Below are 15,492 nucleotides of genomic sequence, written 5' to 3'. Positions count from 1 at the left end.
GTAGTCAAGTCTTCACAGGGCCACAGCACCAGGGAGAGGCTACTGTGCGGGTCACCCAGGACCAGTCCACAGACAACACAGTTCACCTTGGGACAAACCAATGTCTGGATTATACTAGTGCCGAGGGAATGGGGAAAAGAATGAAGAAAGAAATAGTCCTTCCGCTCATGTGGGGGAAGGATGGCTGATGGGACTTCTTCTCTAACTTTTTTTTTGGTCGCATTGCGTAGCATGTGGATCTTCGTTCCCTCACCAGGGATCGAACCCGTGTCCCATCGAGTGGAGTCTTAACCACTGGACCACCAGGGAAGTCCTTCTCTCAGTTACTTTATGTTTAGGCTGACAAGAAAATGAGTCTCACATTCTTAGGACACAAATGACTACAAGAGAGAATGCTGGCCAGACACTCGCTGAGAGCTACTGTGCAGAGGGAGTGTGCCTAAGACCTTAAGAGCTCCGTATCCCAGGGGCAGCCAGTTTTGGGACCCACTCCAACCCAATCCACCCCTCTTCTCCCCTACTAACCAGTCTGGAAGCGGGACTTGAGCACGTCTGGGGGGATTGCCACAGCCCAGTTGAAGATCCCTGCAAAACCCCCAGCCACCAGGATCCGAGGCACGCTGAGCTCATTGACGCTGTAAAACACCAAACACAGCCCTGGTCACACAAAGGCTGTGAGAGTGGCGTTCAGATCATCCTCCTCTGTGCAGACCTGGCGGCCACAGAGAGGGAGGAACTAACCGGAGGGAGGTGGTCCAAGGCCAAGACTCCTGTGACAAGATAGCTGCCACTCTTTGGAGGAAGTTTCCTGTACTTGTTTCAAACCCTTGCTCCATTGGGTGAGGCACAGAGTAAGAGGTATTGGTATTAGCTGGGGCTCAAGAGTAACAAGAGGAAAGTAGACATGGAGACAGAAGCAGGTCCCATTTCTGCCTTCAGACCCACTAATGGGAAGGGCAACCTACCGGTAATGAGGGAAAGTGGCTTCTAAGCTCTTCTGTTCTCCTCACCTCTTTCCCTCTGGAGTGAAGATATTTTTCAGCCACTCATATGTCATGAAATACATGCCACTGGCTGGAACATCTGTTAGTGGCAAGAAAGATGTAAAATAAATGACAGAAAATCCTCACAGATTTCTTGATCTTAGGAGAGCCAACCTTGGCATTGGGCCCTTGAAGGTTTCCTGAGAACTTCCTCAGCAGCACTTCCTATCTGCAGTGATCAGAGGTGGCTCTGGGGCCAGGACTGGTGTCAGTGAGCACAAACAAGCATGACATTATTTCATCTTCAGAGGCCCTCTGAGTGGTTCTCACTAACATGCTCACTCCAAGCAGTTTTAACTGGAGCTAACATCCGGCCTTCCTCCAAGCTGTCATTTCAGGGATATCTCTGCCGCCTCTGTCGCCACCCCAGTACGACATGCCTCTCAAGCCAAATAGAGCTCCACTGTTACTAAGTCATTCTTTTTTTTTTTTTCCTGGCTGCACCACATGGCACCAGGGATCAAACCCATGCCCCCTGCATTGGAAGCTTGGAGTCTTAACCACTAGACCACCAGAGAAGTCTCCTATGTTATTCTTTTTACCCACTCATCCCTCCAGCCATGATTTCCATCTACTTGCTACTGCCACTGTCATGATTTCCACCCTTGAGGGCCAGCCTACCAGAAGGATGGAAGGTCCCCCCATTCTCAAGCGTGTCCATGTTGGCCAGAGGTGAAATGGCCTAAAATCAGGACACACTGTGCCAGCCCTGTCCGGTGTGTGGCATGTATGGTGCCAAGACTAATCCAGAGATCCAGGCAAGACCTACCTGTGGCAAATCCCCCACAGGTGGAGGGCTCAGAGGTTACCTCGCATGAGCGTGAGTACAGTCCCCTTGTAGATCCCTCGGATCCCAGCCTCTTTGTATAGCTTCTTCGCACAGTCCAAAGGACCAGTGTACTTGGTCTCCCCCGAGGAAGCCTGAATCTGAGATGGGGGAAGGAATCAAGTCAGCAAGAGCAACATCCAAGTCAACAAACTCAGCAGGCTATGGAAAATTGCATAGTGAGTGTGCCTGTGGTCATTATGCATTAGATCAATGAAAGGCTTCACTATCAAATCGATAGCTGTTTAGAACATATAATATTGGTGGAAGTCACTATGAAATAAGGCCAGGTGAAAATATGACAAAATATATACACATTGATTTGGAAAAAATAAAAAACAGCAGAAGAATTGAAAAGTAAGTTGAAAAATAAATTCCCAAATACCTTTATCCCCAATAAAGGTAGTTGGAAGTTCTAGAAAGGACTAGACAAATATTTCAGTCATTTACTTATTCCTTCAACAAATATCCATGGAATACTAAATCCATTCCAAGCTCTAAGTGATCATGAAGCTTGGTTAAGAGAAGGTGAACTGGAAATTGTATTCAGAGATCTAAGTGCTTCGAGAGAGGTCCTGTGCAGAGCCAGGGGAGGGCCACGGAGAGGCCCTCTGTCCCAGTCTCTGGGCTCCAGGGCCTAACGGCCAAGAGCCTGAGAGCAAGCAGGAGGTATTCCAGAAAAGATCTGAGAGAAAGAGAGCCTGTACAGGATCCAAAGCAAGTACAGAGTCAAGAGGAATCCGAACATATGAGGGCATCAACCAAAGAGTAATTAAAGTTGGAAAGGGAGTTCAGATTTAAGAGTTCCCAAGGAGAAATGCTTACAAAATAAATATATAAATCTGACAATTTTTGTACATACCAACAACAACTAGTTGAAGAATAATGGAAAAGAATCTCATTCAAAATAACAAAATATATGTGCATCAAGCCATAGGATTAGCGTAAATAAAACTCTAAAACCTTTCCAAGGGATATAAAAGAAGAGGTGAATAAAAAGAGAGGAAGAGTTTTGTTGGGCTTCCCTGGTGGCGCACTAGTAAAGGAGACGCGGTTTGACCCCTGGGTCAGGGAGATCCCCTGGAGCAGAAAACAGCAACCCAGTCTAGCATTCTTGTCTGGAAAATTTCATGGACAGAGGAGCCTTGAGGGCTACAGTCCAAGGGGTCTCAAAAGAGTAAGATGTGACTTAGCAACTGAAGAACAACAACAACAGTTCTGGTTAGGAAGAGTTTTCAATCAGGAAGATGCCAATTTCTCTAAAAATAATAAACTTAAGACAATGTCAGTTGAGTATCAATGGCTTTTAAAAAATATATATAACTTCCCCAGATGATCCTGGCACAGGTGAACCTGGTATGTCTGAGGAAGGACAGGGAGACCCATGTTATCAGAGGATGCTAGAGTTGACTCACAGTGACCTGCGGGGACAAAGAGGATGGAGCATGGAATTGACACAGTAACAGAACCCTCTGACTGTTACGTATGGTATAGACTATAAACAGGGAAACAAGTGAGGAGTACCTTACAGTCATCCAGCACAGTGATGAAGATGACCTGGAGCCATGTGGTTTACAATGGAGGTGGTGGGAAGGAGTACATTTGGGATACGGTAAAAGCCAGCTTAACTGTTCAACAAACGGGATATGTACAATGAGACCAAAAGGAATCTAGGAGGACTCTGGGGTTTTAGGGCTGAACAACTAGACAGATGGTATTGCCCCCAACGGAGCTGTAGAAGGCTGTAAGTGAAGCAAGTACTGAGGAAGACCAGGAGTTCAACTTGGCACATGGTGACTTTGAGGTGCCTATTAGTGTCCAGTGAGAATACTGCATGAACTAGTCCGGAGTGCAGGAAAAATCTGAGCTGGTGATACAAATTGGAAAGTCATCATCATACAGATTGTGTCTAAAAGTCACGAGACAAGAAGAAATCATCAGTGAGATGAATGTAATAGGATTGAGTCTTGTGCACATGAACATTAAAAGATCAAGAAGATGATGATGAATCAACAAAGGACATAGAGAAGGAGCAGCCAAGTAGGTAGGAAGTGAGGAGAGAAGCCAAGTGAAGATAGAAGGAAGAGTAGGGGACCAGTTGAGTCCAATTCTGTTGATGAATCAAGATGGATCAATGTCTAGGTCCAAGAACTGAACACTGGACTTAGTGTAAAAGTCACTAGTGACCTTGATAAAAGTAGTTTTGTTAGAGTTGTGAGGCAAAAGCCAGTCTGATGTATGTTTCACTATTAAAGAAGAGGTACTAGAGACAAAGAGTGGGGAGAAAACAACAAAAATGAAAACTTTTTCAAAGAGTTTTAGTGTAAGAGGGAGTAAAGACGGAGCTTCCCTGATAAAAGGAAAAAGAATCTGCCTGCAATGCAGGAGACACAGGAAGTTTGGGTTTGATCCTTGGGTTGGGAAGATGCCCTGGAGGAGGAAATGGCAACCCATTCCAGTATTCTTGGCTGAAGAATCCCATGGACAGATAAGCCTGGCGGGCTACAGTCCACGGGGTCACAGAGTCAGACGCGACTAAGTGACTAAGCACTTTACGAACACGCACAGAGCAAAGATAGGAAGCCTAGAAATGGAAGTGGAAGGTAAAAGAGAGAAGTCTATATTTTTAAGGTAAAAACAGAAGCAGGTTCATGCCTCTATTGCCAAAGAGAACAATCTATTGGAAAGCAAAAACTGATGCTAAAGGAGAAAAAAGAAGAACTGCTGAAACAAGGTCTCTGAATGGGCAAGAGGGGTTAGAAGGTGGGGTCAAGCAGAAGCAGAAGCAGAAGCATGAGCCATTCTTGGTGGAAACAGGCCAGGCAGACACAGATGTAGTCAGGTGCCACTGGGGGAATGGAGGGCATCTGGTAAAGTTCTCTTCTGGTGGTTTCAGTTTTCTCTGTGAAGTGGAAAGCCAGGTCATCTGCTGAGAGGGTGGGGGTTTGAGAAGAGAAGAGAGGTACAAAGTAGCCACCCAGCAGAGTGGAGGAGTGCACAGGGACAGTCTCATCTAGGAGCAGAAATCAGGGGGACTTCCTTCCCTGGTGGTCCAGTGGTTGAGAGTCTGCCTGTCAATGTGGGGGATATGGACTCAATCCCTGGTCTGGGAACTAAAACCCCACATGTCACAGAGAAACTGGGCCCGTGGGCCATAATTACTGAAGCCCGCGTGCCTAGAGCCTGTCATGTGCAGCAAGAGAAGCCACTGCAACTAGAGAAAGCCCTTGAGCAGCAACGAAGACTAAGCATAGCCAAAACTAATGAACTAAATTAATTAATAAAAAAAAAAAAAAGAAAAGGACTTCAGGCATAAAAGAAAAGGAAGAAGCCATGATGGAAAAGGCTAATGGACAAGGCTACTGAAAATAAACATTCACTAACTCAAAATCAATATACAGACTTCTAGGAAGTCTTTATTCTTCCTGCTAAATACCAAAGGGGGAAAAAAAAAAGCCCTAACATTATTTGTTTTAAACAAATATAAGAGGGTTCTGAGAATTTGGAGAGAAGAAGCAGACTTGCTAAGGACTTTCTGCCTTGAGCAATGACATCGTGGTGAGTTCCCTATATATTCTCGTTTGACATATCTCAGACTTGAGGCAGAAGATATTGGTGATCCAAGCATGCCAACAGGAACAGACTAAAAAGAAACCCCCAATGAAAGCCTGCATTCCCTAGACAAAGGACCAGAAAATGAATAGCCTAGAAAGACAGAACATCTTTAAACAAAAAACACTCTACTCTAGCCATACATCATAGAAAAAACTGTAGCCTCACCCTCACCCACATGAGCAAAGACCATGTGGGAAGCCCGGACTTCCTCCTTTGCAGGGCTGTAACAAGGTACCCAACGTGCTGCCTGGGTGGAGGCAGAGAAGACCAAGGAGGGAATGAGGACTTTCATCCCTGACAGCTGTAACCAGGGCTCTCCTGTCCTGTGTTGTAAGTGGAGTCATTAGAACTCCCACACCCACCCAACAGTAAAAAGAAGTGCCTCACCCTCAAGTGTCAATAGAGGGCAAGTGGGGCCCCTGCACTTGTACTCAATTGGCAGTAACAAGGCAGCAGCCCTCGCTTCCTATTGGCGTGGTGTCAGAGAAAGCCAACAGAAACAGGAAGTCTATATAGGATCCAAAATCTCAGTAAAATATGCAAATATCCGGGTACCAACTGGAAATCGCACATCATATCCTAAACCAGGACGATCTCAAACTGAAAGAAAAAAGAAGCAGTAGAGGCCAACACCAAGATAATAGAGATATTCAAATTCTTTGACAAACATTTTGGAGCAGGCATTGTAAAAATCCTTCAATGACAATCGTGAATATGCTTGAAATAGATTTAAAAAATTAGAAAGCCACAGCAAAGAAAGAAATCTTAGCACAGAAATAGAAGATATGAGGAAGAACCAAATGGAAGTTTTAGAACTGAAAAACACAGCCAAAATAAAAAGCTCAGTGGACGGCTGGCTCAACAGGAGAATACAGGGGAGAGAGGAAAAAAAATGGCATTAGAAGACAAAATACCAGAAAATATTCAATTTGAACAAGACACAAAACAAAGTGAAACAAATTAAACAGAACCTCAGGGACCCATGGGGCTCTATCAGAAAATCTTAATATTTGTGTCCCAGAAGAAAACAGGGTAGGACTGAAAAAGTACTCAAAGAAGTAACTGCTGAAAACTCTGCAAATTTGGCAAAATATAAACATAGAGAGCTTCCCTGATAGCTCAGCTGGTAAAGAATCTGCCTTGGCCCCACATAAATAGCAGGGAGGGAACATAGCTCCACCCATCAACAGAAAATTGGATTTAAGATTTACTGAGCATGGCCACACCAATCAGAACAAGACCCAGTTTCCCCCTCAGTCAGTCTCTCCCATCAGGAAGCTTCCATAAGCCTCTTATCCTTCTCCATCAGAGGGCAGACAGACTGAAACCATAATCACAGAAAACTAACCAATCTAGTCACATGGGCCACAGCCTTGTCTAACTCAATGAAACTGTAAGCCATGCTGTGTAGGGCCACCCAAGACGGACGTGGTCCACTGGAGAAGGAAACGGCAAACAACTTCAGTGTTCTTGCCTTGAGAAGCCCATGAACATTACGAAAAAGCAAAAAGATAGGACACTGAAAGATGAACTCCCCAGGTCAGTAGGTGCCCAGTATGCTCCTGGAGATCAGTGGAGAAATAATTCCAGAAAGATTGAAGAGACGGAGCCAAAGCAAAAACAACACCCAGTTGTGGATGTGACTGGTGATGGAAGCAAAGTCCGATGCTGTAAAGAGCAATATTGCATAGGAACCTGGAATGTTAGGTCCATGAATCAAGGCAAATTGGAAGTGGTCAAACAGGAGAAGGCAAGAATGAACATGGACATTTTAGGAATCAGTGAACTAAAATGGACTGGAATGGGTGAATTTAACTCAGATGACCATTATATCTACCTCTGTGGGCAATAATCCCTTAGAAGAAATGGAGCAGCCATCATAGTCAACAAAAGAGTCTGAAATGCAGTACTTGGATGCAATCTCAAAAATGACAGAATGATCTCTGTTCATTTCCAAGGCAAACCATTCAATATCATGGTAATCCAAGTCTATGCCCCAACCAGTAACGCTGAAGAAGCTGAAGTTTAACGGTTCTATGAAGACCTACAAGACCTTCTAGAACTAACACCCAAAAAAGATGTCCTTTTCATTATAGGGGACTGGAATGCAAAAGTAGGAAGTCAAGAAACACCTGGAGTAACAGGCAAATTTGGCCTTGGAGTACAGAATGAAGCAGGGCAAAGGCTAATAGAGTTCTGCCAAGAGAACGCACTGGTCATAGCATACACCCTCTTCCAACAACACAAGAGAAGACTCTACACATAGACATCACCAGATGGTCACACCGAAATCAGATCGATCACATTCTTTGCAGCCAAAGATGGATAAGCTCTATAAAGTCAGCAAAAACAAGACTGGGAGCTGATTATGGCTCAGATCATGAACTCCTTATTGTCAAATTCAGACTTAAATTGAAGAAAGTAGGGAAAACTGAAACCACTAGACCACTCAGGTATGACCTAAATAAAATCCCTAATGATTATATAATGGAAGTGAAAAATAGATTAAGGGACTAGATCTGATAGACAGAATGCCTGATGAACAATGGATGGAGGTTCGTGACATTGTACAGGAGACAGGGAGCAAGACCATCCCCAAGAAAAAGAAATGCCAAAAAGCAAAATGGCTGTCTGAGGAGGCCTTACAAATAGCTGTGAAAATAAGAGATGCAAAAAGCAAAGAGGAGAAAGAGAAATACCCATTTGAAAGCAGAGTTCCAAAGAATAGCAAGGAGAGCCTTCCTCAGGAATCAGTGCAAAGAAATAGAGGAAAATAATAGAATGGGAAAGACTAGAGAGGTCTTCACGAAAATTAGAGATACCAAGGGAACTTTTCATGCAAGGATGGGCTCAATAAAGGACAGAAATGGTATGGACCTAACAGAAGCAGAAGATATTAAGAAGAGGTGGCAAGAATACACAGAAGAACTGTACAAAAATGATCTTCATGATCCAGATAATCATGATGGTGTGATCACTCACCTAGAGCCAGACATCCTGGAATGTGAAGTCAAGTGGGCCTTAGGAAGCATCACTACAAACAAAGCTAGTGGAGGTGATGGAATTCCAGTTGAGCTATTTCAAGTCCTAAAAGATGATGCTGTCAAAGTGCTGCACTCAATATGCCAGCAAATTTGGAAAACTCAGCAGTGGCCACCGGACTGGAAAAGGTCAGTTTTCATTCCAATCCCAAAGAAAGGCAATGCCAAAGAATGCTCAAACTACCACACAATTGCACTCATCTCACATGCTAGTAAAGTAATGCTCAAAATTCTCCAAGCCAGGCTTCAGCAATTACGTGAACTATGAACTTCCAGATGTTCAAGCTGGTTTTAGAAAAGGCAGACCAACCAGAGATCAAATTGCCAACATCTGCTGGATCATTGAAAAAGCAAGGGAGTTCCAGAAAAACATTTATTTCTGCTTTATTGACTATGCCAAAGCCTTTGACTGTGTGGATCACAACAAACTGTGGAAAATTCTTCAAGAGATGGGAATACCAGACCACCTGACCTGCCTCCTGAGAAATCTGTACGCAGGTCAGGAAGCAACAGTCAGAACTGGACATGGAACAACAGATTGGTTCCAAATAGGAAAAGGAGTACGTCAAGGCTGTGTATTGTCATCTTGCTTATTTAACTTACATGCAGAGTACATCATGAGAAACACTGGGCTGGAGGAAGCACAAGCTGGAATCAAGATTGCTGGGAAAAGTATCAATAACCTCAGATATGCAGATGATACCATCTTTATGGCAGAAAGTGAAGAAGAACTAAAGAGCCTCTTGATGAAAGTGAAAGAGGAGAGTGAAAAAGTTGGCTTAAAGCTCAACATTCAGAAAACAAAGATCATGGCATCCAGTCCCATCACTTCATTGCAAATAGATGAAGAAACAGTGGAAACGGTGGCAGACTTTATTTTTTGGGGCTCCAAATCACTGCAGATGGTGACTGCAGCCATGAAATTAAAAGACGCTTAATCCTTGGCAGAAAAGTTATGACCAACCTAGACAGCATATTAAAAAGCAGAGACATTATTTTGCCAACAAATGTCTGTCTAGTTAAGGCTATGGTTTTTCCAATAGTCATGTATGGATGTGAGAGTTGGATTATAAAGAAAGCTGAGCACTGAAGAATTGATGCTTTTGAACTGTGGTGTTGGAGAAGACTCTTGAGAGTCCCTTGGAATGTCAAGGAGATCCAGCCAGTCCATCCTAAAGGAAATCGGTCCTGAATATTCAATGGAAGGACTGATGCTGAAGTTGAAACTCCAATACTTTGGCCACCTGATGCAAAGAGCTGACTCATTTGAAAAGACCCTGATGCTGGGAAAGATTGAAGGTGGGAGGAGAAGGGGATGACAGAGGATGAGATGGTTGGATGGCATCACTGACTCAACGGGAATGAGTTTGAGTAAACTCTGGGAGTTTGTGATGGACAGGGAGGCCTGGCGTGTTGCAGTCCATGGGGTAGCAAAGAGTCAGACACGACTGAGTGATGGAACTGAACTGAAACATAGAGATTTAAGAAGCTGAGCAAAACCTAAACAGAACACCCCCAAATAAATCCATGCCAGAGCAAATCACAAATGAATTTAGTTGAAAACTGAAAACAAAGAAAGAAGCTTAAGAGTAGCCCAAGAAAAACAACACACATGGATGTGAGAGGTGGACCATAAAGAAGATCGAGCACCGACAAATTGATGCTTTTGAACTGTGGTGCTGGAGAAGACTCTAGAGAGCCCCTTGGACTGCAAGGAGATCAAACCAGTCGATCCTAAAGGAAATCAGTCCTTAATAGTCACTGGAAGGACTGACGCTGAAGCTGATGCTCCAATACTTTGGTCACCTGATGTGGAGAGCCAACTCACTGAAAAAGACCTTGATGCTGGGAAAGCTTGAAGATAGGAGCAGAAGTGGGTGACAGAGGAGGAGATGTCTGGATGGCATCAGTGACTTAATGGACATGAGTTTGAACAAACTCTGGGGGATGGTGAAGGACAAGGAAGCCTTGTAGCCCATGGAGTCACAAAGAATTGGACATGACTTAGCAAATGAACAACAACAACACTGAAATAATTAGGATGACAGCAGAAACCAGGGAGGGTAGAAAGGAATGGCACAGTATCTTTCAGGAGCTGAAAGAAAAGAACTGTCATCCCAGAATCCTATGTCAAGTGAAAATATCCTTCAGGAATAAAGGGAAAATCAGGGATTCTTAGATGAAGGAAAACTAAGAGACTGTCATTCACAGATACATCCCAAAAGAATCGCTAAAGGAAGTTCTTTAAACAGAAAAGAAACTATAAATGAAGAAACCCTGGAACATCAGGAAGAACACAGTAAGCAAAAATATGGGGTATTATGTAACAGTAATATGAAGAATATTTACACAGTGATAAAAGGGCCAATCCACCAAGAAGACATAGCAATTCTAAGTGTGCATACATTAAACAAAAAAAAACTGCAAACTATGTGAAGGGAAACTAATAGAATTGAAAGAAGAAACAAACTCACAGTAACAGCTGGAGATTTCAAATTTCTCCATCAACAAACAGAACAACTAAACAGAAAATCAAGGATAAAGAACTCAACACCATCAACCAACAGGATATAATCGACATTTATAGATTATGCCACCAAACAACAGCAGCACACACATTCTTTTTAAATGCCTGTGGCACACAGACCAAGATAAACCACATCCAAGGCCATAAAGCAAACCTCAAGAAATTTAAAAGAATATAAATAATACAGAATATGTTCTTCAATCACAATGGACTCAAACTGGAAATCAATAATCTCCAACATTTAGCAACTGAACAACACTCTTCAAAGCAATTCAAAAGGAAGTCCCAAAGGAAACTAGAAAACACAGTGAACTGACTGAAAATTGAAATATATTGGAGTTTGTGGGACATAGCTAAAGCAGAGCTGAGAAGAAACTTTATAGCACTGACTGTACCCTTCAGAAGATTTATAGCACTGACCGAAGAGAGGAAAGGCCTCAAACCAATATTCTAAGCTTGCACTTCAAAAAGGTAAAAAAAAAAGAGAGAGAGAAAAGAAAAGCAAACTAAACCCAAAAACAAGCAAAAGGAAAGAGATCATAAAAACAGAAGCAGAAAGCAATGGAACTGAAAACAGAAAAATAATAAAGAAAATCAAAGAGGGGAGTTCCCCATTTGCCTAGTGATTAGGATTCTGGGTTTTCACTGTTATGGCCTGGGTTCAACCCCTGGTCAAGGAACTGAGATCCTATAAGCTGTGTGGCATAGCTGAAAAAAAAAAAAAGAAAGAAAAATCTTTTTTGAAAAGATCAATAAAAACTGAAAAAACCTCTAGTGAGTCTGACAAAGAAAAAAGAAAGAAAAGTCACAGATTACTAATACCAGGAATAAAACAGAAGATAATACCACAGACCCTGCAGACATAAAAAAGACAATAAAGGAGTACTACAAACAACTTTACACACACATATTTGACAACTTAGATTAAAAAAAACAAAAACTATCACAATTTTCCCAGGATGAAATAAGTAATTTGATAGCCTTATAACTTTAAAGAAAGCTGAATTCATAATTTAAAATTTTCTTCCCCCAAATCTAAAGTCTATATGATTTCACTATAACATTCTACCAATTCTACCAAATGTTTACAGAAAAATCAACACATATTGTATACAATAGAAGAGGGAACAATTCCTAATTCATTTTATGAAGCTAGTATTACTCTGATATCAAAACCAAAGACAATACAGAAAAAAAAAATGACAGACTAATATCTCTCATGACTATAGATGAAAAATTCTTAACAAAATATAAGAAAACAGAACTCAGCAATATATAAAGAGAATTATATACCAGGCTAGGGAGTTTATTCCAGTAATGAAGAATTGGTTCAGTATTCAAAAATCAATTGATGTAGTTCACTATTAAGAGTTTAGGAGAAAAATCACACAATCACATTAATAAATGAAGAAAAAACATTTGACAAAAGTCAATATCCATAAAACGCTCAGGAAAAGAGGAAGAGAAGGTAATCTTCATCTCTTGTACTGGCAGAAGGATTCTTTCCCACTGAGCCACCTGGACTTCCCTGAGATTATATTTAACAGTGAAATACTGAATATTTCCCCATAAGATTGGGAACAAGGCAAAAATATCCATTCTCATCAGTCTTATTCAACATTACTGGAAGTTCTAGCCAGTGAAGTAAGGATATAAAAGGTAAAGAGATCAGAAATGAAGAAACAAAACTGTCCTTGTTTGCAAATAACAAGATTATCTACATAGGAAATCCCAAAGAATCTACCAAAAAAAAAAAAAAATGTAGAGTTAATAAGCGCATTCAAGAAGGTTCACAAGATACAAAATTAACATACAAAAATCAATTGTATTTCAGACTTCCCTGGTGGTCCAGTAGTTAAGAATCTGCCTGCCAATGCAAGGGACACTGGTTCAATCCCTGATCTAGGAAGATCCCACATGCCACAGAGCAACTAAGCCTCTGCGACACACCTACTGAGCTCATGAGCTGCAAGTACTAAAGTCCAAGTGCCCTTGAACCCGTACTCTGCAACAAGAGAAGTCACTACAATGAGAAGCCCGTGCACTGCAACTAGAGACTAGACCCCGCTCACCGTGACTAGAGAAAGCTCTCAAGCAGCAACAAAGACCCAGCACAGCCAAAAATAAAAATAAATATTAAAAAAAAATCAATTGTATTTCTACCAACTAGCAATGAACATGCAGACAACAAAATCAAAATTATAATACCATTTACAATGCCACTTTACAAAGTCAAATTAAGAGAGAAGGACTTAGGTGTGTAAGAAAACACATTAAGAGCTTATACGCTGAAAACTACACAATGCTGATGAAAGAAATTAAAGTTCTAAATAAATTGAGAGGTGTAACATGTCTGGGTACTGGAAGACTCAAAATAATGTGTTAATTCTACCCAAATTGATCTATAGATTCAACATACTCTCAGCAAGAATTTTCTCAATTTTCTAAATTATCCTAAAATTAACATGGAAATAACAAAGGAATTAGAACAGCGAGAGCAGTTTTTTTTAATTATTATTTACTTATTTGGCTACATTGATTACAGCATTGGGTCTTAGTTGCAGCGCATGGGTTCCAGAGCGTGTGTGCTCAGTAGTTGTGGTCTTCAGACTTAGCTGCCCCATGACATGTGGGATCTTAGTTCCCAGACCAGGGATTGAACCCACAACCCCTGCCTTGGAAGGCAGATTTCTAACCACTAGACCACCAGGGAAGTCCTGCACAATTTTTTTTTTTTTTAAAGAATAAAGTGGGAGGGATCAGTCTAGGCAGTTTCAAGACTTAGCCCATGGCTATACTAATCAAGATTGTGTAATATTAGTGAAGGGAAAGATGCATAAATCAATGAAAGAAAACAGAGTACCCAGAAGTAGATCCACACAAATATGCTCAAATGATTTTTAACAGAGATGCAAATGTAATTCAGGGGAATAAAGGTAAGTCTCCAGGAAATGGTATGGTGCAACTGGACACCCCAGGGAGGAAGAAAAAACCTCTGACCTGATTCTCATACATGATACAAAACTTAACTCAAAATGGACTCACAAACTTACACGGAAAAGGTAAACTATAAATAAAACTTTCAGAAAAAAGCATATAAGAAAATTTTGGGGATTTCAGGCTAGGTAAAGATTCCTTAAGATCTGATGTCCTAAACATCCAAAACCCTACCTATAAAAGAGAAATGAACAAACTGGACTCCATCAAAATTAGAGAAAATAACAAACTGGACTTCATCAAACTTTAAACGTTTGCTCTAAAGACTCTGTTGAGAGGATGAAAAGACAAACTATACACTGGGAGAAAATAATATGCAAACCACATATCTGACAAAGCAATGGTATCTAGAATAAAGGACTATCAAAACTCAGTAATAATAATAAAAAAAATCCCAAATAATCCAATTAGAAAATGGGCAAAACACATGAACAGACATTTCACCAAATAGGATATACTGATAGCAGATGAGCACATGAAAAGATATTCAACACCTTCAGCTATTAGAGGAATACAAATTAAAATGAGGTATCACTACACATCTATCAGAATGGCTAGAATTAAGAATAGTGACTATACCAAAGTTGGTAAGGATGCACAGAAACTGGATCACTCACACACTGCTCGTGGGAATGTAAAACGATATAGTTACTCTAGAAAAAGATTGGTAGTTTCTTTAAAAACTAAACATGCATGGAATTTCCCTGGAGGCCCAGTGGTTAAGTCTCTGCATGTCCACTGCAGGGGACATGGGTTCGACCCCTGGTCAGGCAGCTAAGATTACACATGCCATGTGGCACGGCCATAAGAAACAAAAAAAGAAAACTAAACATGTAACCACCATATGACTCAGCAATTATACCTCTGGGCATTTATCCCAGAGACATGAAGATTGATTTTCCCAGAAAAATCTCTGTACATGAATGTTTATAGCATCTTTATTTATAACAGCCCTAAACTGGAAACAACTCAGATGTCCTTCAATGGATAAAAAATTAAACATATCTGTAGTACATGCATACTACGGGACTACTAAAAAGGAATGAAATAGTCATACATGCAACAATCTGTACAACTCTCCAGAAAATTTACGCTGAGTTGAAAAAGCCAATCTGAAAAGTTTACATACTGTATGATTCTGTTCATACATGTCTTGAAATTACAGTTTTATAGAAATGGAGTTCAGATTAGTGATTGTTGGGGTGGTTAAGAACTGGAGTGGAGGGACTTCCCTGGCATTTCAGTGGTTAAGACTCCTAACTTCCAATGTAGGGAGTGTGGGTTCCATCCCTGGTCAGAGAACAAAGATCCCGCGTGCTGCGCAGGCAGCCAAAAGGAAAAAGGACTGGTGTGGGGAAAGGAAAATGAAAGTGGCTATTCAAGGGCTACATGAGGCATCGTTGGCATGAAGGAATTGATCTGCATCTTGACTATATCAATGTC

General features: G+C 41.4%; 1 protein-coding gene across 4 annotated transcripts in view; it reads right to left on the bottom strand.

The window, feature by feature from the left end:
- Nucleotides 1–15,492, bottom strand: part of SLC25A20 (solute carrier family 25 member 20) — a 34,604-nt gene that overhangs the window by 1,493 nt on the left and 17,619 nt on the right. For 2 of the 4 annotated variants that reach the window (XR_014064189.1, XR_014064190.1), the window contains exons 5-7: nt 1,853–1,970; nt 1,011–1,083; nt 522–635 (exon numbers count right to left, since the gene is read on the bottom strand). Coding sequence is in view for 1 of the 4 variants with exons in the window: in XM_081525624.1 (XP_081381750.1) it covers nt 526–635; nt 1,011–1,083; nt 1,853–1,970 (301 nt within the window). In the remaining 3 variants the exon portion in view is untranslated. The remainder of the gene's footprint in view (nt 1–521; nt 636–1,010; nt 1,084–1,852; nt 1,971–15,492) is intronic. The other 2 variants (XR_014064188.1, XM_081525624.1) reach the window with 1 other exon arrangement.

The sequence above is a fragment of the Giraffa tippelskirchi genome, chromosome 9, assembly GCF_054371585.1.
Source record: "Giraffa tippelskirchi isolate mGirTip1 chromosome 9, T2T-mGirTip1v1.2.pri, whole genome shotgun sequence".
Taxonomy (NCBI): Eukaryota; Metazoa; Chordata; class Mammalia; order Artiodactyla; family Giraffidae; genus Giraffa; species Giraffa tippelskirchi.
The sequence above is the reverse complement of the archived record's forward strand: the minus strand, read 5'-3'. Positions and strand labels throughout refer to the sequence as shown.